General features: G+C 42.7%; 1 protein-coding gene across 1 annotated transcript in view; it reads left to right on the plus strand.

Annotated features, from left to right (window-relative positions):
• The window catches only part of LOC309554686 (uncharacterized protein), a gene marked incomplete at both ends in the record, with an annotated part of 30,492 nt that extends 15,259 nt beyond the window's left edge, over positions 1–15,233 (plus strand). Inside the window, 9 exons of the mRNA XM_082256392.1 lie at positions 759–880; positions 3,943–4,001; positions 5,761–5,948; positions 8,865–8,927; positions 9,015–9,180; positions 9,937–10,101; positions 10,726–10,826; positions 12,107–12,186; positions 15,198–15,233. Of these exons, the coding sequence (XP_082112518.1) occupies positions 759–880; positions 3,943–4,001; positions 5,761–5,948; positions 8,865–8,927; positions 9,015–9,180; positions 9,937–10,101; positions 10,726–10,826; positions 12,107–12,186; positions 15,198–15,233 (980 nt within the window). The remainder of the gene's footprint in view (positions 1–758; positions 881–3,942; positions 4,002–5,760; positions 5,949–8,864; positions 8,928–9,014; positions 9,181–9,936; positions 10,102–10,725; positions 10,827–12,106; positions 12,187–15,197) is intronic.
• Positions 15,234–23,737: the final 8,504 nt, after the last annotated feature.

Below are 23,737 nucleotides of genomic sequence, written 5' to 3' on the forward strand. Positions count from 1 at the left end.
TATATATATATATATATATATATATATGTATTCACATACATATAAATTTCTACAAATATACTTTTTTTCCCCTTTTTTTTCCCTACTTGAGTCCCTCCGCTCACTCATTATTCATTCATATTTATTTTAATGAGAAATTATATTGCAGTTTTTGTGACTATCTGTGTTGAGCAATTTTTGCGACTCTAACCTGGTAGAAAATTTTTATGTAACCTGCATATTTTATACAGTTGTTGTTCCATAGCATTAGCATATTTTACCTCTACTAAGCTGAAATGAGTGCCTGAATATGCAATAATTTAATATGGCTCCTGCAATGTACATAATTAATTACAAATTATAAATAGAGAGCACTTTTAAATATACCTATATATCTAAAGAAAAAATTGAAATAACATTATACATAACCAATAGGTACCTATTTAAGAAAAGGATGGACATAATATAAGTATAGAATGTTTATGGGTATATTAAGAAAAGGACAGACATAATATAAGTATAGAATGTTTATGGGTATATTAAGAAAAGGACGGACATAATATAAGTATAGAATGTTTATGGGTATATTAAGAAAAGGACGGACATAATATAAGTGCAGTATGATTATGGGTATATTAAGAAAAGGATGGATATAATACAAGTCTAGTATGTTTATGAGTATATTAAGAAAAGGATGGACATAATATATGTATAGTATGTTTATGGGTATATTTGGGCATTTATGTACATTGTTAACCCAGGGTTTATCTTTCCTATAGGCAAAACAGTTACAGCAGCGGTAACGGTGGAAATAAAAATCACTAACCGATTTTATCTGCCTGAATACCAGGATCCTTCATCTCCTGAATATAAAACCTTTGATGGTGAATTTAAAAAAGAGGTCAGATTTAATTTATATTTTATACCTCATTAGATTTATTTGCGAAAGGCAACTCAAAGAGCAATTATATATATTATAGTATAATTATGGTACAGTATATGTCCCTCTTCAGCTCTGTAGGACAGTCAGAACAATGAAATTAGTTGGTTCCTGTATGTTCTCATTGTTTACTGAATGTTGCAGTTGGTTGCAGAAAATTTCCAGTGTTTTCTATGTTACTACCATCAATGGGTTTTTCCCATTCATTCTAAATGTTCTCTGCTTGCCTAAATCTTCTCTCTTTATGCTCATCATGTGGTAAAGAAGGGAATGATATTACTGACTCTCCTCCCACAGGGAAGAGCAACAGCATAGCTAATTAGGCATTTAATGCATGCAGCAAGCCTGTATATACAAACATTAGGATATGCCTCCTATGTGATACATTGAATAGATACCCACATATATTTTGGAGGTATTTATTGCTCTTATTATCTGGTTCCATCATTTTGTGAGGCCACCTTTTGGCATTTGAGGTAATCCTCCTTGCTTCTGAAATATTTCTGCATGGGTGGCGTGAAATGAAAGGGGACATCCCCAAGTTTAGATGACAACTTTGTTATTCTTATTGCTTTCAGGAGGAGAGTGGAAGTTTATATTTATAGACTAGTGTTTTACCATTTTGTTACAATTTTTGATAATAAAATATTTGAGATATTGATTAGCTGAAGCTCCTTAGTCCTCAAGAGTAATTATTCTTTTTTATGGTCTTTCCCGTAATTATTACTGATGCATGTTCATAGTTAGAAGATTGCCCTCAATGTAGGGGAGTGAGCACAATGTGATTTTGATCTTGATGAGGATCAAGTCATCCCTTACAACCTTTTTAGTTTTTATAAGTGGTTCTAAATGTTAATATTGGATGCAGGGTGTTTATTTGCCATTCAGTGTTTCTTACTGGCAAGGGAATGATGCCGTTGGGTACTAAATACCATTGACTGCAGAATCTTTTTCATATATGTCCTTGGGTGGCCAAGGTTTCTATGCATAAAGTGCACTCCCAGCACAGTTACCAAGCTGTTATAGACAGTTCCCGGTCTCTATTAATGAACAGGAGCCAGCAGGACTGGCTCCCCATCATGTGACCACCGTGACAGCCAATCAAAGTGGACACATGATTGGGTAGTGCTCTTTGGTGAAGTCAGGGGCAATATTTGAGGCCCCCTTTAGATCATAAGTTGACAAGCACTGCCATACATCAAAGAGCTAATGATGGAGTTTAGGTTTAAATAGTCCGGTAGCCAGCAGTGGATGGGCACGCACGTGCATGCGTACATACATGCATGCACGCATACACATGTGTGGGAAAATGTGTAGTATGTCTCCTGTGCTCATAAGAATGTTCATGCGCATATATACGCACATGTGCGTTAGCCAAACAGCTTGTTTTAGCCTAGGCTGACAGCTTGTACCATATTCCTGACACTGACCCTAATCTCTCCCTATGCTGTTTATAGGACTTCCCTATCCTTTACCAGTTTTCAATACAAAGACACTATGGATTGGAAGTCATATGCCCCCCTTTTATAATTAGGGGGTAGGCTTATACAATAGCCCCTAACCATAATGCTAACCTTAACCCTTAAATAACTAAACGGTTTCTATTGGTTTCTTAATGTTACCATTGGTCATTGCATGTTGCTTAACATTACCCTCTGTCATTAAATGTTGCTTAATGTTACCATAGATCATTAAATGTTGCTTAATGTTACCATAGATCATTAAATGTTGCTTAATGTTACCATAGATCATTAAATGTTGCTTAATGTTACCATTGATCATTAAATGTTGCCTAATGGTACCATAAATCATTAAATGTTGCTTAAAGTTACCATAAATCATTAAAAGTTTCATAATAGTCCATAAATCTTTCCTTAGTTATCTGAATGATTCTCATTGGTCACTGAATGCTCTCATTTGTCATAGATTAGTTACTAAATATTTCCCACTAGTAGCAGAATGTTTTCTTCTTCATTAAATGGCATCAATGGAAAATTATAAATTAAGACCTATACTCCATACAGGGCAGTCATCAGAAATGTTAGGGCCCCTTACACAGCTTGAGGCCTGGGACTCCTTTAATCGGGGTTTACCCCTTTAATTAGGGTCTCCAAAGTGCCCCCCCCCCCATTACATCAGGGTCCCCAGAGTCCCTCTCCTTTCATCAGTGTTCCCAGAGTCATACCCCATTACATCATGGTCCCAAGAGTCCCTTCTTATATCAGGGTCCCCAGAGTTCCCCCCTTACATCAGGGTCCCCAGAGTTCCCCCTGCTTAAATTAGGGTCCCCAGAGTTCGCCCTCACATCAGAGACCCCACTTTCATTAGGCTCCCCAAAGTCTCTCTTTACATTAGGATCCCAAAGTCTCCCCTTAAATCTTGGTCCCTAGAGCCCATTCCCTTTCAAAAGGGTCCCCAAAGTTGGAAGGGAAAAGCAGAGTGGGTTAAATAGAGTAGAGAGGTTTAGGAAAATAGTTGGGGTAGTGGAACGGGAGGAGGGAGCATTGTGCAGACCCCAGCTTACATCAGGATCTGTTCCTTCTCATTGCAGCAGGTGGCTCCAGGACAGGTAGAAGCTGGAAGGCTGGGAACTGGGACCAGATAAGTTTGGAGGAGGAACTTCCTCCTCCTCTGAATGCTGGGGCTTGAGGGAGGGGCAAGCTCTGGTTTCTGCACAGCCTGCGCTATTGCTGAGCAGCGCAGTTGTGGCAGCAGGGACACTGACTGGGTATTTGGCAGGATGCTCTGGTGGAGATTGGACCCAGTAACAACTGGTTGGTTGTGGTCTGGGCCCCTCAGAAAGCCTGGGCCCCCTACATGGGTATGGGCTGCCCCCCCCCCCCCCGATGGCAGCCCTGACTCCATATTTAATTCATGCAAAGAGACAAACGTGAATCAGAAAACAGCTTTCAATTGCATTGTTACTGGTGGATGGAATTCATCTGGTTACAGCTCAGAATCATATGCCTTAAATATTGTCTACATATAAAGGTTTTACTTTTTCTCTCTGTTTTCCTTTATAGATGGACATCCATTATTTGAAAATTGATGGGTATATCGGAGTAGAGATTATACAGATAAGGTAAGAGTTACCACAACTTTGCTTTAGAAGCTCATAGAAAGTGACATAGTATTATTATCCTAAAAATGGTACAAGGGTAGTTTGGAGCATAAATAAACTGCTGGTTCCACCCTGATCAGAATTCTATAGACACAAGACAAGGACAGCCTCTCTTCCATTTTTTTCCATCCACTATCGCTAAATCCAGGTTGCTTTTTTGCTCTTCAGCCCTCCACTTTTACTTTATCGCCTCTATTTCACTTTCCCTTTTTTCATTTTTTTGTTTTGTTTTGTTTTGTTTATTATGCGATCAGCAATGATAACCTCAACATTTCTTATAGGTTTCCATTTAATTGCCTACACAAGTCTTTGAAAAGCCAACAGAATTGTAATCTATTTCACCTCTGGAAGATTTTACCCCAGACCAAGGCCATTTTTTTGCGATACGGCACTGCGTTACTTTAACTGAGAATTGCGCGGTTGTGCGACACTGTACCCAAATAAAATTTTTGTCCTTTTTTTCCCACAAATTGAGCTTTCTTTTGGTGGCATTTGATCACCTCAGGGGTTTTTATTTATTTCGCTATAACCAAAAAAAGACAGACAATTTTGAAAAAAATATATATATTTTTTACATTCTGCTTTAAAACATATCCATTTAAAAAAATGTAAAAAAAAAAAATCACATTTCTTCATCAGTTAAGGCCAATATGTATTCTGCTACATATTTTTGGTAAAAAAAAATCCCAATAAGCGTATATTATTTGGTTTGCGCAAAATTTATAGCGTTTACAAACTATGGGATATTTTATTTATTTTATATTTTTTACTAGTAATGGTGGTGATCAGCGACTTATAGTGGGACCGTGATATTGTGGCGGATAAATCGGACACCTAACTAACACTTTTGACACTTTTTGGCAACCAGTGACACTAATATAGTAATCAGTTCTTAAAAAGTATGCACTGTCACTGTACTAATGACACAAAGACTAAGATGTCAATGACATCTCTTAGTTGTTACTGATGATTGGGAGCTGGCAGAAATGGCTCCCAATCATGTGACCACTTTGACAGCCAATCGCAGTGGTAATATGATTAGGCAAGTCTTCCCATCCCTGGGGCGTAAGAGCTCAGATGTCGAGATACAAGGCATGGAGCTTAGTCACACGGGGGGGGGGGGGGGATTTTAAAGTTTTCCTATACTTTTAAATCCCCCCTAGTGGTGGAAGGGCACCTTGTGGCCAACGGGTTGGCATGAGCTACAAGGGAATATCAAGTAAATACAAAAACAGCAGCAGCAAGCAGGCTACTCACTATCTCTAGGTTAGAATATGCTGTATATCCTTTAATGGCAATCCATAGCATTTAAAATGTTTGAAGCTGTTAGTAAAAAAAAAACCCAAACAGTTTTGTGTTCAAGCAAATCATGAAACTTTAAAGGCCAAATCTGGGCTCCCCACCTTCCGACAATCTCCTATTGGTGCTGATTTATTAAAGGCTAATAGGCCAATAGGCTAATAGGCCAATTGCTTTGTAAAGGAAGTTGCACCAGGGCTTAGTGATTGTGGCAAAGCTGTACATTGCAAAGAATACCCATTTACTGTATGTACAGGGTAAAAATGATGGCAGACAGTAGAGCTTTGCCTCATTCATCAATCCCTGGGGCAAATTCCTTTGCAAAGTGATCAGCCTATTTGCCTTTTAGAAACCTACCCCACTGCATTCAGAATAATATAAATAAAGATTCTATCAGTTGCTCTATGTGTTTCTCTATTAGGGCTGGAAGTGGCTCAGCTAGGAAAAGAAGAAGCGCCGATGTACCGAGTTTCGATATGTTTGTGGAACATGACGTCAGTATGGGGATACAATTAGGAGAAGATTTGAATGTGACCGTAAAATATGACGAAGCATTGCAGACACTAACAGAACAATTAGAGATGCTACAAAATTGCACAAATGAAAGCTGTAAGTATTTCTATCTGCGAGTAAAATAAGTCAATCAATTTGAAGATTCCGCAGTCAATGGTATTTAGAACCATTCCCATAGCAGTAAGAAACACTGGATGGCAAATAAACACCCTGCAACCAATATTAACATTTAGAACCAATTATAAAAACTAAAAAGGTTGTAAGGGATGACTTGATCCTCAATTCAAACAATGATTCTTGCACAGGGAAGTGTTTTAATGTCACAACATTTTTACACAGTACATCATTGCCCGGGAGCATCTGATTTTGGAATATTTATCTACATTTGTGCAGGCTTAGAGAAATGCCCAGAGCTTGTGATTTCATGTGGCTTCCAGCTCTCAACTCTATGCTAAAAATGTTGCATATTCTGAAAAAAGCAGCATGAACTTTAAAAACTCCAAATGGGAAATCTCTAATTTTAAGTAGAACTAATGAAAAAACTGTCACATTGGGAAGATTTCTCTTCACTTCCTGTCCCATACGTAAGGGACCTGGATTGGACAGCGGTTCCAAGCTGGCCCCACTGCTTCTCCAGATAGGATATGCACATACCTGTCTTATCATCTTTAAACCTCATACAACATGAAGTCCGTAGAACGGTCCTCTAACCATTTTGATTAAACTCTATTGTATTTTCTCAGACATGTCTGTACTTGTCTTTGTACAACAGTAGGTTAACATTTACCAAATGTTTCCAGAAGCATAGGGAAGGGGGGTAATTTTCTTTCAGGACATAGCAAAAGCTTTCCTGGCATAGAAAAGGTGAAGACCTATCATAATTCTTTCCGCTACAGTGGGTACCAAGTCCTCCACTAGGCCCAACAAACAAATTTGCATAGATGCACAAAGGAAGTACGCGCAAATGTATTGATAACGAAAACCACCTCCCCCCGTAGCTTTGACCACAGGGCACTCCCAAAAAATATGGGAGAAATCCCCAGGAGAGTGATTACACCTCCAACATTCCTGGGAGACGGAAGGATCCAATTGTACAGCCTGGGGTGATATAGGCTCTGTGGACAATTTTAAATTGGATAAGCCTGTCCTGTAAGAAGACCAAATGTCGAAAAGGGTGACCCCAAACATCTTCCTAGTCTTCATTGTCCAAGTACAGGATGTTCCGCAGCCGCCACTGCCTGAAGGAAGATAGTTTAGGAAGGGAGGCCAAGAGGAGGTGGCTGTATAACACAGAGGTGGGTTTTAGTAAACATTTTATGGTTGAGACATCAAGTGAGTATCGTTACACCACATAGTAAACTTGCCTTCATTGTATACCCCTTAGGACATTGTAGTCCCTGGTAGAGATCACAGATCTACCTTCTGTTTGTCAGGGGTGACCTTTTCCCATGCTCCCTTCAGCCTCAGGCCCACCTGCAGCTAATAATAAAGGCCACAGGTCCCACCCACTAACATCCCCAGAGGAGGAGTAGTATCTCTAAAAGGGCACTACACATAGCCAAAAAAGGAAGTGAAGGGAAATCCCTCCAAAGTGAGGGGATTCCCAGTTGTCACCAGAACTGGTGTCCTCTTTGGAAGATTTAGCTTCTATTCCTGTTCTGGTGACAAAACGGTATTTGGGATTTTCTTTCACTCACACTAAAAACGGTAAACAGGAGAGAGGGTAAATCTTGAGAGAGTGCGAATTAAGAATGTTTGCATTCTCCCAAACTTCGGTTTAAACCTAGGGTTAACCCTAACCCTAAGTATGTATTCTTAACTCAAATAAGGATCTTCTACTGTTCTCAGCCTCCTCCAAATCTCAAAATTCATTTTTTATTGCTGCTGTAATCTGAATTCCTGCTAGAGGATGGCTTGGACCAGTGTAACTATGTATATACCATACCTGTGGGATCCTTCTAGAAGCTGGAAATCACTGAATACAAAAGGCCAGTCACTTAGCATAGGTACCTTTAAAAAGAATGCTTTACATGTTCTCAATGATTGCAAAGCAACCATTGATTGGATGAAGTGGAGAAGCAGGTTACAATGTCAGACTCTCCACCTTGTCCAATCAGAGAATGCCTTGCATTCACTGAGAAAATACAAAGTATTCTCTAAATGGTGCCCATGCTGAACGGCTGATCTCCTGTGTTCAGAATGCAGCAGGGCAGCCACTTGGCATGGGATCCAAAAGCAATCGGAGATCACAGTAGTAATGGTGTCTACTTCAGTAATTTCCAGCTTCTATAGAGATCCCTCAGGTATGGCAAATGCATAGTTGTCTTGGTCCAAGCTGGACCACTGTAACTATGTAAAAAATGCCATACCTGGAATTCTTATTAAAAATTAGACACAAGTGTTGTATGATGGTGGTTCTGGAGCCTACACCTTCAAAAACAGAGGGGGTTCCCTTGTTTTTATTGTCACAGGATATCTGTATGTTATAAGTAATGTAAGGAAGGGCACTAGAACCATGAAAAAATAATGTATATCAACTAAATGTCTAAATTCCTAGTAGAGTTGTAGAGTATGTCTGAATTCTGAGACACTATCTGAGGGCACTCTGAAATAATATGTCAGAATTCTAACATTTAAGAATCCTGAGATATTATCATTTTTCAATTTAAACTTATTATCTTAGAGGCCTTTTAGATTTTTTTTTTCTTACAGTGCTCCAGGGTATTATCCATAATTGTGACATATTATGTCATCAGAATTCTGATGGTTTTTTTTTTTTCCCAGAGGACTTTAAGACATCATCTAAAAATTGTAAGAGATTTTTCTTTTCTATACCTGGCTCCAGTGCTCTTCCATTCAGATAGACTAATCTGGTGATGTCAAAATGGAAATTACCATTATCTACAGTATACACACATTTAGTCATGATAAGCAAATAGCTGCCTTATATAATGCTAACAAACCACAAGAGGATTGTTGCTGTTTACTATCTTTCCTTATTTTACCATATAGCTGGATTCTGTATCTCTAAAGAAGGTTTGAAAATCACAAGAGTAGAACCTCTAACTGCCAAAGGTAAGATATTCCATCAGTTCAATTTAAGTGTGCCACTGTATATATTTCTGACATCAGTAGTAGCCTGAGTATGCCTTGTCTTCACAGAACTCTGCATTGAAACACTTCCCCCTGGCCTCAAAGAATTTTATAGTCCGTACTTCTCCACCGATGGACTGACCTGCATATCTGACTGTGATCCTTTATCTAAGAAATACATAAGCTGTAACACAGGAAGTTGTCAAATCCAGAATCAAACTGGTCGTGCATGCTTGTAAGTATTTTACTTACTTCAAGGTTTGGCCTTTTTTTTGGGGGGGAGGGGGGCGTGTTGCATAAATTGCCAAAAGAAGTAGTATTGGTACAACCATGGTGATAATGTCATCTGGAGAATAGAAGTTATATAGCTGTGAATTCTATACTATGATTTAATTCACTCTTGAAGAGTGGATTGTGGTGCAGGAACGTTCAAGAGCCAGCTCTTGGGTGAACAATCACCACTGTAAGGCTCTTGAATCAGTGTATCAAAAATAAAAGGAGTTGAGCATCTGACAAGTACTGAAGTCTAGATATAATTTATGGTTTAGAGTCTTCATTAAAAGCCAACTCCTTTTGGCATTTCTATGGGCGCCCTTTATAAGGGCTTATTAACATTAGGCAAGGGTAGATCCAAACAGTGGAAGGTAAGTATCCTGTCATACAGTTTGTGGTAGTGCACAGAGCCTTTTCCGTTCACTGGTTTCACCAGCCAATTTTGTTTTGAATGTCTTTACCTTCTTATGTTTGCATCTACCTTTTGCCTAACATTTTAGGAAACCCAGTAAAACTCCTGAAACACGTTGGATTTTTAATAGATATTATGTCCAAAGGATATCCTAGCTGCAGAAGATGATCTGGTGCACCTATATCAGGGGGAGGGGGGTGCAATTTAACATTTTCACCCTGAGTACTTGATGACCTTGTCCCATCACTGGTTGCAAGTACTCCTGTTCCTGTTGTAATAACATTGGCTTATTTTCTCTTTGCACAGCTGTCCTCAGACAGACATCTACCTCTATATGTACTCCGACTGTAATGGGCCCATACTGAAGGCTGGTTTGTATGGAGGAGTCGGAGCTGCCATCGCTGTCCTGTTCCTTGCCTTAATTGCTGTGGCTTTCTTCTTGTTCAGACGTGGTAAAGACAAAAAACGATTGTGAGTACTGTGTGTTGTTTTTGTTCTTTCACTATATCCTAATAGGCATAAATGTTTTAGATATAGTTAGGGCATTTTTTCTCAGAAACTAGGTGCAGGAACTCAACCACGACGCCCCCCCCAAACCCACCCCCACACACATACACACACACACACCCTCAAAGCCACATCAAATAGTGGCTGTGGTCAAATTTCACTAACAGTGGAAGGGTCTTTAGGGGCATTAAATACTAGGAGTGCATTACATACAGAGTGCAGAGTTCAGTTGTTCGCTGCATACAGATTGTAGAGCTCAGGGGTGCACTACGCCCAGAGTGCAGAGTTTAGCCTTCTTCCATAGCTGCTTACCTCTGCATTCCCTAACCACATCTCACTTTCACCCCTCTTCAGCTATGACCTCTTCATGCAACCCCCCTCCACTTCCCGATATTCTCCCCTGTTTTTTTTTGTTAGTTTAAAATATATATACAGTATACATATATACTTTTACAAAAATTAAAAAGCACAGATTTAGAAAAAAGACAAACTTTTTTATGCATTTTTTATACCATCATAATACTTGACCAGGGTTAAGATGTTGTATGCAGTGTTCTCTTAAACTCTTCAAATATTTTGTGTTACCAGAGATCCTTTTGCGAATGATCAAGAAGAAAGCTGGTGTGAAGAAAATGATAGCCAGTGGCATGCAGATCGCGGGATCACAAACCTGTCTGAAACAGATGGAGGTAGGTAGTTGCAAACAAATTCTCTTTTTTCTGTGTTATTCTGCAGGAGGAGGACAGACCTCATAGCTCCCTTCTGTCTGTATCACCCTGCAGGAGGAGGACAGACTCATAGCTCCCTTCTGTCTGTATCACCCTGCAGGAGGAGGACAGACTCATAGCTCCCTTCTGTCTGTATCACCCTGCAGGAGGAGAACAGACTCATAGCTCCCTTCTGTCTGTATTACCCTGCAGGAGGAGGACAGACCCATAGCTCCCTTCTGTCTTTATCACCCTGCAGGAGGAGGACAGACTCATAGCCCCCTTCTGTCTGTATCACCCTGCAGGAGGAGGACAGACTCATTGCTCCCTTCTGTCCGTATCACCCTGCAGGGGGAGGACAGACTCATAGCTCCCTTCTGTCTGTATTACCCTGCAGGAGGAGGACAGACTCATAGCCCCCTTCTGTCTGTATCACCCTGCAGGAGGAGGACAGACTGATAGCCCCCTTCTGTCTGTATCACCCTGCAGGAGGAGGACAGACTCATAGCCCCCTTCTGTCTGTATCACCCTGCAGGAGGAGGACAGACTCATAGCCCCCTTCTGTCTGTATTACCCTGCAGGAGGAGGACAGACTCATAGCCCCCTTCTGTCTGTATTACCCTGCAGGAGGAGGACAGACTCATAGCCCCCTTCTGTCTGTAATACCCTGCAAGAGGAGGACAGACTCATAGCCCCCTTCTGTCTGTATTACCCTGCAGGAGGAGGACAGACTCATAGCTCCCATCTGTCTGTATCACCCTGCAGGAGGAGGACAGACTCATAGCTCCCTTCTGTCTGTATCACCCTGCAGGAGGAGGACAGACTCATAGCCCCCTTCTGTCTGTATTACCCTGCAGGAGGAGGACAGACTCATAGCCTCCTTCTGTCTGTATCTCCCTGCAGGAGGAGGACAGACCCATAGCTCCCTTCTGTCTGTATCACCCTGCAGGAGGAGGACAGACTCATAGCTCCCTTCTGTCTGTATCACCCTGCAGGAGGAGGACAGACTCATAGCTCCCTTCTGTCTGTATCACCCTGCAGGAGGAGGACAGACTCCCTTTTTATTTCATATAATTTCCCATTTCCTGGTTTTATCTTGGACAGAATGTGAACTAACATCTTTCCTAAGGGCACACAAACTTCACTGAAAAGCATTTCATCCCTGCCCACTCTATCAAGGAAGACATGTTTTTCCCTAGAATTTCACTTTAATTTTTATTTAAGTAAATAATCAGTTCTGCCTCATTTCTTTTCTCTTACAGACTCATCCAAGAACAGCTACTCATCTTCTTCAAGGGAGAAGTTTAAACCCGTTCTGGAGAATATAAACACAACAGTTGAGGTAATTACCGGTTTCATAGCTGATTGTAGACATTTTTATTTCTGGAATGACATTTAGGCTCCATGTACACGGGACGTTGTAAATGGCCGTTTAGGAGCAGTTGGGCGTTTTTTTCAGAAGCCCCTGAACCCACCTCTATGTTATCTTATCTGTCCATGTACACAGGGTCATTTACAGTCATTTGCAGGCAGTTGAGTTCAGGGACGTTTTTTGGAAAGCAATTATTTGCATTCGAACGCGTGTTTCCCGGCGTTTTAAATGCAAAAACCCAAGCGCGATGACCCGCATTTAGCGCTCGCGTTTTTCCATTTTAAAGGGGAATAATTTTTTTACCTCTAGGAACGGTTCTAAACACAAACGCCCGCTAAACGCGGGTGCAAACGGCGACCTAACGGACGTTTTAAACATCCTAAAAATTCCAGCATTCAAAGGGACTTTTAACAACGTCCCGTGTACATGAAGCCTTAGACATGAGCTGGTGATATACTGGTGATGCTATTGCCCTTGAAAGGTAGCCATGACTTCTTTAATGCTCGTAGGGAAGTGGCCTTTTCATTGGAGGACCCAACCTAAATGACTACCCCATCTTCTTACCTAAAACAATCGTCAAGCAGAGTCTACACCCTGTATTTAATGGCAGAGCTAGCTGTGTATGCACAGAACCACAAGGCCGGCTGATGGAAAGGCTAAAACACTGACTGTGATAGGCTCTTGTATTTGGGAGAGGGTCCAATAATCCAAGGTCTAAGTTGAAGCGAAATATATCTGATGGGAAGAGCAAGAGGGCATAGCTCTCATATAAGGGGACTGTTCCTCATTTGGAACCAAACTCCTCTTTCCTCTCATTCCTACTCAGATGTCCCATTTCTTAAACTCCGATGAAGTGTTCTGTATAAAAAAATGTAGCATTGACTTCCAAAGTTGTTAAACTTGCACTAAACTTTTTATTCACCACTTGCTAGTTAGATTTACATGCTGATATAAAGGAACACTAATTGTGAAAAAAACCCAAATGGGGGCTTATTCTTGCAGTTTGGGGATGTGGGGGTCACGGTGTCCAATGCCTAAATATTCTGTGTTAAAAGAAGTTCCTTTCTCCCTTCTCAGATAGTTAGGAGGTATATAGAGATGGTTTTGCTATAGAAAATAAAAGTTTTTCCTTAATCCTGTTGCTCTTCCAAGGGCCAAGATTAAAATGTAACTTTTTTCAATGCAAACATTCTAAAATTGCAAGTTAAAAATAGTACATGGGTGCACACTTACAAACTCCTGGGTTTTGGGGCTTTTAAAAAAAGTCTTTCAGCTGCTATGCAAGCACAGTGTAGGACATTGGGATCTCTACGACCTCTTGGTTTCAGCTCTTCTAGCTGTACAGCTCAGATTTTATAGGCTTTACTTACCTCATTCCTAGTGCATCACTATACTTCCATATTTGTAGAGCCACAGACCAACTTGGCATGAAACAGTGTGACTCCTTGATGTCCTGCCCCATGCTCTCACTTCTCATTTGTAGACAGTTGAATATAGTAAAATGAGCAGCAAGTGGCTAATAATAGAGCAGAGACAGGATTGGTGGGGATAGAACTGCCATTTTACAAAGTAAATTCTTGGCATAGAATAAAGCAATGTCATTCCTATAAAGAAATCCTTGTGAAAAATGGTTACATCACTTCCTCCAGATGGTAGCACCCATTCTTTGCCTCCCACTTATGTTGTGGACAGACTTTACATGATGGCATAAAAAATATGTATAATGCAAGAGGTAACCCGGAATAGCAAATTTGTATCCACAATGTTTAGCTTGGAATTTCAGAGTGTTTGGGTGAGAATTTAAATACTTTGTATCTGTGTTATCTTTTCAATATTCTATAACTCCTCTAAAGGGCTGAAGTCAGGGGCGTAACTACAGGGGTTGCAATTGCCTGTGCGGCTCCCCTGTACACCTGGACAGGAGGGGTGGTGGGGCAGCATGTAGAGAAATCACTGTCCTCCTTTTTCCTCCTGTAGCTGCAGGAGGAAAATGGAGGTGATTGGTTCCTCTGTATGGTGCCCCCACCACTCCTCCTATCCAGTTCACTTGTGTTCTGCTGTCTCTGGGCCCCTGTGTGCTCCCCTGGTCCCCCCCCTACTGTGCTGCCCCCCCCCCACTGTGCTCCCTCCCCTCTCCTGCCGTCTGCTGCAGGGGATGTGTCACAATAGAGAACCAGGAAGGGGTTGGTAAATATGTCATTTACCAGCTCCTTCCTTTTCTGAATGGACAGAGTCATAGTCAGTGACATTGTAAAAAAATTGAATAAAATTATAAAAAAATAATACAATTAAAATACCAAAAAATAAAAACTACTGGCACCAGTGGGTGAACTTCCAGGATTGCAAAGGTCACACTTGCAACTGTGCCCTGGCATTCCACCACCGTGGGGAGGCCCCAAGATGGCAGGAAGGGGGCCCACTGCAGAACTTGTGAAAGGGTCCTGCTGCGGGACCATAATAAAGGGCCCAATGAGAGTAAAGGGCCCCAGGATCAGTGGAAAGAGCCCAGGCTTGAAGGGAAGGGCCCCGGGCCAGGGGTCCGGGGGGCCCTTCATGGTTTCTTGCACCGGGGGCCCTGAAGGTTCTAGTTACGCCTCTGGCTGAAGTTCTTCATGTTGGTGATGCATACCTCATTGTAGCCCGTATTGGAGTTCAGGCCCAACCACTTCACCCAATGCCATGGTAGCCTATCACAAAGAAGCTTCTTTAACCTTATCCGTGTTCATAATAACACCCACTTAGCTGTGCTTTCATTAGTCTAGGCCAGTGATGGCGAACCTTGACACCCCAGTTGTTTTGGAACTACATTTCCCATGATGCTCAAATATATTGCAGAGTGTATAAGCATCATAAGAAATGTAGTTCCAAAACATTTGGAGTGCCAAGGTTCGCCATCACTGCTCTAGGCTCTCTTTCCCTAGGGGTTCAAGGAGCCTTTATTGCTACTACCCAAAACTAAGTGATTCTCCTCTCCTTTTTAGATCAAAATACAGAGACCGGAGATCTCCAATGCATGATCTGACTTCATGAACAGTGCACAGATGGGGAGGTTACAATGACAGAAACCTTACACAGAAAAGTGTGATTGGCCAGCTGCAGTCTGATCGTCAAAAGAAAACCCGCCAAGGAAACCCGCCGTCATTCTTCACCAACAGATTAAATACTTACCTTCAATGGGTTCATGTAAAGATGATGATGACAAAGTAGCCAATAAGAACACAAGTTTCCATCCAAAGCTCCATTCTAAGTTTATAAACACAAATCTGACTAAATAGTCTCCTGTCAATTCTTCTCTATTGCCCTCATCGTGCACCATCCTATCTTCCCCTTTTTTCAGTCACTTTATCCACCATATATTTATCATATATTTGTAAATTATTGTTTTATTTCAGTATTCTTTATATTAAAGACAAATGCATATTGTGTTGATTGTGAGAGACTGTGAACTGGACAGAATATTCTGTGTACATTTTTTTGTAATGTACATTTTGCGCAAAGCATAAACTTTTTGTTTACAAAAATAAAAAAGGCAGTTAAGATCTAATATAGATATTTTTTGATGGAATTTTAGAACGTTACATCAGCTTCTTTTTTTTCTTTATTGGCAATAACTGAAACAAGAAGAACAAGCATTTTTAAATACCAGAAAAAAGGGCAATTTTCTAAACGAAATACTGTTTATATTTGCAAACCTGAACTATAAAAATAGCAGTTTCATTTTGATTATTTTTATTTTTATTCTTTTAGAATGTTTTTTATTGTGTATATAAAAACAAGCAAACACAAGTACACAAACTTATAATGATTCAACGACCATTATGGCTCCAGACAATAGGCCCACGCAGGGGCACTAGTAAGGCATTACAGTATACTAAAAGCAGGGATTACATAGGTGCTGTGGCAAGATGTAACCAATGACTAGTATGGCTCGTGCTCTCAAGAGAAATAGTCTATGCGATGGCTCTTAAGTAGGCTATAATTCAAGGAAAGTTGGCCTAGAGTTAACCTGGCAGGTAATACATGAAATGCATCTCTTATGGGCCATACACACTATAAGATTTTCTGAAGACTTTTTCCTTTAGACTTACCAAAACCATTGTGATATTTGGGGGAGATAGCTCCAAGGGATCACATGCACAAGCCGGGTAAACGTAATCAAGAAGTGTTTTATTCTCTTCAAAACAGAAATAAAGCTTCCAGCAGCCAACAGTCCAGAAAATAGGTATAACTTAAAAGTCCGCTTAACTTCAGCACAAAATGGAAATTATAAAACAATACCAGCTCTTTGCAGGGGTTTTACCCCAGGTATATCGTCCCAAGCAGCAGCTTGTATCCGGCCACCATGCAGCATGCAAACACACTCCTGTTTCTCACAGCTCAGTCTCCCAGGTGTATCACCAGCTCCTACTCTCCACACCCACTGACACAACTTCCTGTCTTTAAGAGCTGTTCTCCCTGGGAGAGGGCTTAACCCTTGCCTTTCTGAGATCCCATACTTCCCTTACAGGGACCACAGTCCAAATATTGGTGCAATGTAACAACCATTCAGGACCCAACCTCTATGACCTCCACATATCCCCCCCCTCTGCCTCAACGCGGAGGTGTTGGAGGCACCATTAGACACCATACAATGGACTCGGGAGAGCGCATCGGCATTCTGATGCTGTCTCCCGGGCCGATGCTCTACCATAAAGTTGAATTCCTGGAGGGACAGGAACCACCTCGTCACCCTGGCATTGGTCTGCTTGTTTTGTCGCATCCAAGTCAATGGGGCATGGTCCGACACCAGGCGAAACTTCCTACCCAGTAGGAAGTAGCGCAGAGAGTCTAGTGCCCACTTGATAGCGAGACACTCCCGCTCCACCACAGCATAGTTTCTCTCTGCCGCTGTCAGTTTCCTACTGAGAAAAACTATGGGGTGCTCTTCCCCATTGACCACTTGCGACAAGACAGCACCCAGTCCAGCATTCGAGGCATCCGTCTGTACTACAAACTCCCTGGAAAAATCTGGTGCTACTAGCACCGGATGCTCACACAATGTTGTTTTAAGTTTCTGAAAAGCTTCCTCGGCCTCTGCATTCCATGTTATCATCACAGACTTCCTCCCTTTTGTTAAGTCCGTCAATGGGGCCGCAATAGTAGCAAAGTTGGGGACGAACCTTCGATAGTAACCAACTATGCCCAGAAAGGCCCTGACCTGTTTTTTTGTTAGGGGGCGGGGCCAGTTCTGGATGGCTTCTATCTTATTCAGCTGAGGCTTTACTAGTCCCCTACCCACAATGTACCCCAGGTACTTCGCTTCCTCCATCCCAACAGCTGACTTCTCTGGGTTTACAGTAAACCCTGCTCTTTTCAAAGAGTCTAGGACAGCCTGGACCCGAGATAGATGGGACTCCCAATCAGTGCTGAAAATGACAATGTCATCCAGATATACTGAAGCGTATCGTCCATGGGGCCGTAATGTTTTGTCCATAGACCTTTGAAACGTGGCTGGGGCAGAGTGTAAATCAAACGGCATTCTTTTATATTGCCAGTGGCCTTCTGGCGTGGAAAAAGCAGTTTTTTCCCTGGCTTCCTTGGTGAGGGGAATCTGCCAATACCCTTTGGTAAGGTCTAGTGTGGTAATGTACCGGGCGGGACCCAACCTCTCAATCAATTCGTCTACCCGGGGCATCGGATATGCGTCAAATTTTGAGACTTCATTAAGTTTTCTGAAGTCATTGCAGAATCGCAGAGTGCCGTTGGGTTTTGGTACCAGAACGATAGGACTTGACCATTCACTCTGCGATTCTTCAATGACGTCAAGTTCCAACATTCTCTTTACCTCTTCAGACACCGCTTTCCTATATGCTTCCGGGATGCGATAGGGCTTTAAGCGGATTTTTACCTTGGGCTCTGTAACACTGTCATGCTCAATTATGTTGGTTAAACCTGGCAATCCTGAAAACTTCTCTTTATTTCTTTGCAGAAATTCTCTCACTTGTTGGCTTTGGGACTTAGTCAGGGTGGCAGCGACCTGCACTAGCTCAACTCCTGCAGGGTCCTCTACAGTGACCCCTACCACAGCGGATACCTGATCTCGGTCTCTCCAGGGTTTTAGCAAATTCATGTGGTAGATTTGGTAGGGTTTCCTCTTCCCAGGTTGGTGTACCCTGTAATTCACATCACCAACTTTTTCCACCACCTCCAATGGACCCTGCCACCTGGCCAAGAATTTGCTTTCTACTGTGGGTATTAACACAGCTACCCGGTCTCCTACCTGGAACTGTCTTATCCTGGCGGACCGGTTATACACCCTCCTCTGGGCATCCTGTGCCTTTTCGAGGTGTTCCCTTACCAACGGCATTACTTTTGCCACCCTCTCTCTCATTTGGGAAATATGCTCCACCACAGTTTTGTGTGGTGAGGACTCACTTTCCCACGTTTCCTTCACCATATCCAGTAATCCGTGGGGTCTTCGCCCATACATTAGTTCAAATGGTGAAAAACCCGTGGAGGTCTGCGGAACCTCCCGGATGGCAAATAACAAGGCCGGGAGTAACATGTCCCAATCTTTGCCGTCCCTCTGGACCACTCTTTTTAGCATGGATTTTAAGGTCTTATTAAACCTCTCAACAAGGCCATCTGTCTGTGGGTGATAGACGGACGTTCGCAACTGTTTGATCTGAAAAAGTTTGCAGAGGTCCGCCATCACCTTAGACATAAACGGGGTACCTTGATCCGTCAGGATCTCCTTGGGTAGCCCAGTGCGTGAAAACATATGGAACAACTCTCGGGCAATAGCCTTGGATGTTGTTTTCCGTAATGGGACTGCCTCCGGATACCTGGTTGCGTAGTCTAATACTACTAATATATATTGGTGTCCCCTCGCAGATTTTACTAAGGGCCCCACCAGGTCCATAGCAATCCGCTCAAACGGGACCTCAATTATAGGCAAAGGAACTAAGGGGTTCCTATAGTGTGACACTGGTGCTGTTAACTGACACGTGGGGCAGGAAGCACAGTACCTCTTTACCTCTGCCTTCACGCCTGGCCAGTAAAATCGGTCAGTTATTCTGGCCTCTGTTTTCTCCGCCCCCAGGTGTCCGCCTAATGCGTCATTGTGAGCTAAATCGAGGAGCTTTCGCCGATACGACTGGGGAACCAGCAACTGTTCAATAATTTCCCCTCGGCTTTCAGTCACTCGATAGAGCAAATCCCCAATGAACGCAAAGTGCAGAAACTTTTGTTATGCCCCTGGTATTTGTGGGACTCCATTCACCACTGAAATCTGTTCTCGGGCATTGACTAAAGAGGGATCCTGTAACTGGGCGGAGCTAAATGCCCCCTTGGATATGTCCAAGTCTGGGTGTACTGGTCTAGGGGAAACCTCCCCTTCAGCCTCCCCAAGGGGAATCTGCAGTGGGGAGAGTTCCTCCTCATCTTCCCCCAACATGACCTGTAACAGAGAGTCTTCCCCCCCTCAGGGGTCAACTCAGGTTTGAGACCTGAAACATGAACGTCATCAGTCATATCAACATTTTCTATTATACCAGTACCACCCTTAGGTGTTTCAAGGCTAACGGGGTGTGTTGTGGGCAGTTCTGGACCGGACCCCTGAGACTTTAGCCCTTCAGACCCCACTGTCTCTAGTTCTCTGGGCCATCCAGGTAGTCCACTCTGCACCTGGTTCCATAGTTCAAGGAATAGTGGACAATCCCGCCCCACTATGATATCGTGGATTAAGCTGTTTACCACCCCTACTTCCTGTGTCACTGAGGTGCAACCATAAGAAACAGTCACAGGTACTAAGGGGTACTCCCTGGTGTCCCCATGGATACAAACTACCCGAAGAGTCTTACTCACAGGGCCGAGTCTCCCGATCACTCTAGCGTGGACCAGTGGTCCAGTAACGCCTCGGCAGGAAGGTGGTTCACCCAAATCTCGCATTCAAATTGTCCTGCGGTTAAATCGAGATGGGTGGTACATGATAGTTGGGCATAGAAGGAGACTCTCCTGCCCACCCCACATTCCATGGGCTCCTCCTGAAGCGGGCACTGCGCCCGGGTATGGCCCCAGGATCGACAACGCCAACATTGTAGGTCTCCCATTCGGTTGCCAGGGGCTGATCTCCGCGGATCTGGCGAAACTGAGGTAGGGATGCAGGTTCCCGGGTCTGGTAGGGCTCCCCTCCTGGATGCTGCAGCTGGCCGTCCTGCCCTTGATGTGGATTCCCGTCGACTGGCAGGTCCGAGCAGATCCTCCACCACGGTATACCTTTCAACCAACTCCACCAACCGGTCGACTGTTGCGGGGTCTCCATGGCTTACCCAGTGTTGCAGGTCATCCGGCAGGGACCGCAGGTCCCTGTCCATCACCATCCGTTCCAGCATTTGTGGGCCAGACAACGTTTCTGGCTGCAGCCATTTTTTGACCAGCTGCACCAGTTCATGCATCTGAGACCTTGGTGGGCGGTCAGGTTGGTACCTCCAGCAGTGCACCCTTTGGGCCCTAACGGCTGTAGTCACCCCTAGGCGGGCCAGGATCTCAGCCTTCAGCCGCTCATAGTATTTGATGTGTTCCGTTGGAAGATCAAAGTAAGCCTTTTGCGGGTCACCAGTAAGGAAGGGGGCGATGATGCCAGCCTATTGGTCACGGGGCCATCCCTCTCGCTCCGCTATCCTTTCAAAGGTAAACAGAAAGGCTTCTACATCATCATTTGGAGTCAGTTTCTGTAAAACATGGCTGGCTCTCCCGGCTATTTGGTTGCCAGGGCCAACAGCTACTTGCTCTCGTCCTTGAGCTAGCTGTTGTACTGCCTCCTTTAAGGCCGCCACCTGCGTTTGTGTAGCCTCCTGCTGGGCTGTAAGATGGGTGACCAGAAAGCGGGTAGTTACCTGCTGAGCTGCTATAGCCTCCTCATGGCGACGGTTCGCTTCTATGGAGGCTTGCTGCTGGGACACAGTGGCTTGCATTAGCGCCTTGATAACCTCCTCCATGTCTTTTTCTGCTGTATGCAAAGACTTCACCCACGACATGCAAATGGGTACACTGTCTCTTTAAGGTCACTTTGCAAATTGGCTTTTTCGGTTTAAATGCACTGCCCGCATCCGAAACACCAGTTGTGATATTTGGGGGAGATAGCTCCAAGGGATCACATGCACAAGCCGGGTAAACGTAATCAAGAAGTGTTTTATTCTCTTCAAAACAGAAATAAAGCTTCCAGCAGCCAACAGAAAATAGGTATAACTTAAAAGTCCGCTTAACTTCAGCACAAAATGGAAATTATAAAACAATACCAGCTCTTTGCAGGGGTTTTACCCCAGGTATATCGTGCCAAGCAGCAGCTTGTATCCGGCCACCATGCAGCATGCAAACACACTCCTGTTTCTCACAGCTCAGTCTCCCAGGTGTATCACCAGCTCCTACTCTCCACACCCACTGACACAACTTCCTGTCTTTAGGAGCTGTTCTCCCTGGGAGAGGGCTTAACCCTTGCCTTTCTGAGATCCCATACTTCCCTTACAGGGACCACAGTCCAAATATTGGTGCAATGTAACAACCATCCAGGACCCAACCTCTATGACCTCCACACCATATAATATGAGGTCAAACCTAAACACTTTCAATTTGTATACAATCTGCCAGGCCCTTGCACTACATAGAAAAGGTAAATCTGAAGGAAATCTAACCACAAAAGTTGGATAGTGTGTATCCAGCTTTAGTCAGCAGTTTCAATGGACGGTTCTGCCAGCCATTTAAGCCCCTTTCACACTAGACCTAAAATTTGTGCAATTTTGTCATGATTTTTACAGCAATTTTGTTGCAATTTTGATGCAATTTTCCCACGATCTTTACTGGACTTGAAGCAATGCCTCTTGTAACTGAACTGCGACCCACACTGTGTTTGTGGGCTTTTGTCAGTATACGACAACTTAGCTTATATACGTTTTGTAACCTTCTCCTTTATTGAACAACACACACAGTTTATATACAGCATGGACACCCGCCTCCTGATCAGATTACCCCCATCAGGTCAAGGGTTGCCTGATTACAATATCATATGCAGATGAAATTGTATACAGAAAAATAATTAACCTGAACTAATTATCTAGCCATCTGGACAGAACAATATGTGAGTTCATTAACAATTAACAATGGGACAGACAGGCTTAACAGAATCCACATCACACCTCAATACACAAACAATAGGGAGAGTCTGTCTCTGACATTGAAGTACAACACACAATATTATTTTTTTATGACTATTATACAGGATTTATATAGCGCCAACAGTTTAGCATAAGTATAAACACAGACCCCATTTGAAGCAATCCAAACCATTAAGTATCTGTCTTTCACTCCCAGGGACGGTGACTACTGTCACACCTATGTCAATGGACCTCAAAACGCATTGAAGTCTGACCAAAGTAGTGCAGGGACTACTTTGAAGCCGTTGCAACTTAAAATTGCGCGTATATGAACGGTACTCATTGGAAATCATGGAGTACGACTTGTTATGTGACTTTGCAGTCCCAAATCACAGGAAAAGTTGCACAATTATGAGTTAGCCCACACTGTAGATAAGTGTCTTTATAGAGGGGCAACACATTGTTGACATACTTTTTCCAAAGGGAGAGAGAAGGTGGAGTCTGTTTTTTCCAACATAGGGTGATCGTTTTTCTCGAATAAAATAGAAGGAGGCCAATCAGGGTCCTTTTCGGCAACCCTTGGCACCAGCTCCTCCACCAACCCCGGCAGGCAAATTTTGGGAGACAGAACAATAGAGACACCAACGATCTCATTCACCACAGAGAGTACTTGTGCCTAATAGGTCATGATTACAGAACAGGACCAAAATATATGAATAAAATCTCCTGGGGCATGGTCACAGCGCCATTCATTTTGATTATTGGTTGGTTGTTCCCGACAGAAAAAATCTTACATTTTTATAAATCAGTCTTACTGATTTGTCCTTTATTGACTTAGAAACAAACAGATACAATGTATTAGGAGATAGATAAATGTTTTCAGAAATGGGTATATTTTTTATGATGAGTCGAACGCTGCATAAGGTTGTTTTTTTTTTAAATTGGATGGAATTGAAAGTTCTGGTACAAATAATAATCAATTACATTTCATCCACTATTTCATCAATACTCATTGATCAATAAGTATTATTTGGCTTTGCAGAAGCCTAACCAGATATTAAAGTTTACTGGTAAAACAGAAGGATTTTGTTGGACTGCCTACATACTGGTAATGATCCCATTGTAACTGTATATAATAGGAACCTTGGAGATCCCCTATTGAAGCATGAGGACTCTCTTCTTACACAAGAATGGCCCTCATTTTTTAAAGTCCCATTGTAAGAAACAGCAGGACCCCCTTCCTGCATTGTGGACATAAATTCAATTGTCCTGCTATTAATAGGAGTATTAAGCCTTCTGATTTCTATTAAAAAAAATAAGAATGATCAGTTTTGAGTATACATATACTGTAAGGGTCACCATACGTGTGATACTTGTGATAGTTTACCAAA

The sequence above is a fragment of the Pelophylax lessonae genome, assembly GCF_965119305.1.
Source record: "Pelophylax lessonae genome assembly, chromosome: 4".
In the NCBI taxonomy this organism is placed as follows: Eukaryota; Metazoa; Chordata; class Amphibia; order Anura; family Ranidae; genus Pelophylax; species Pelophylax lessonae.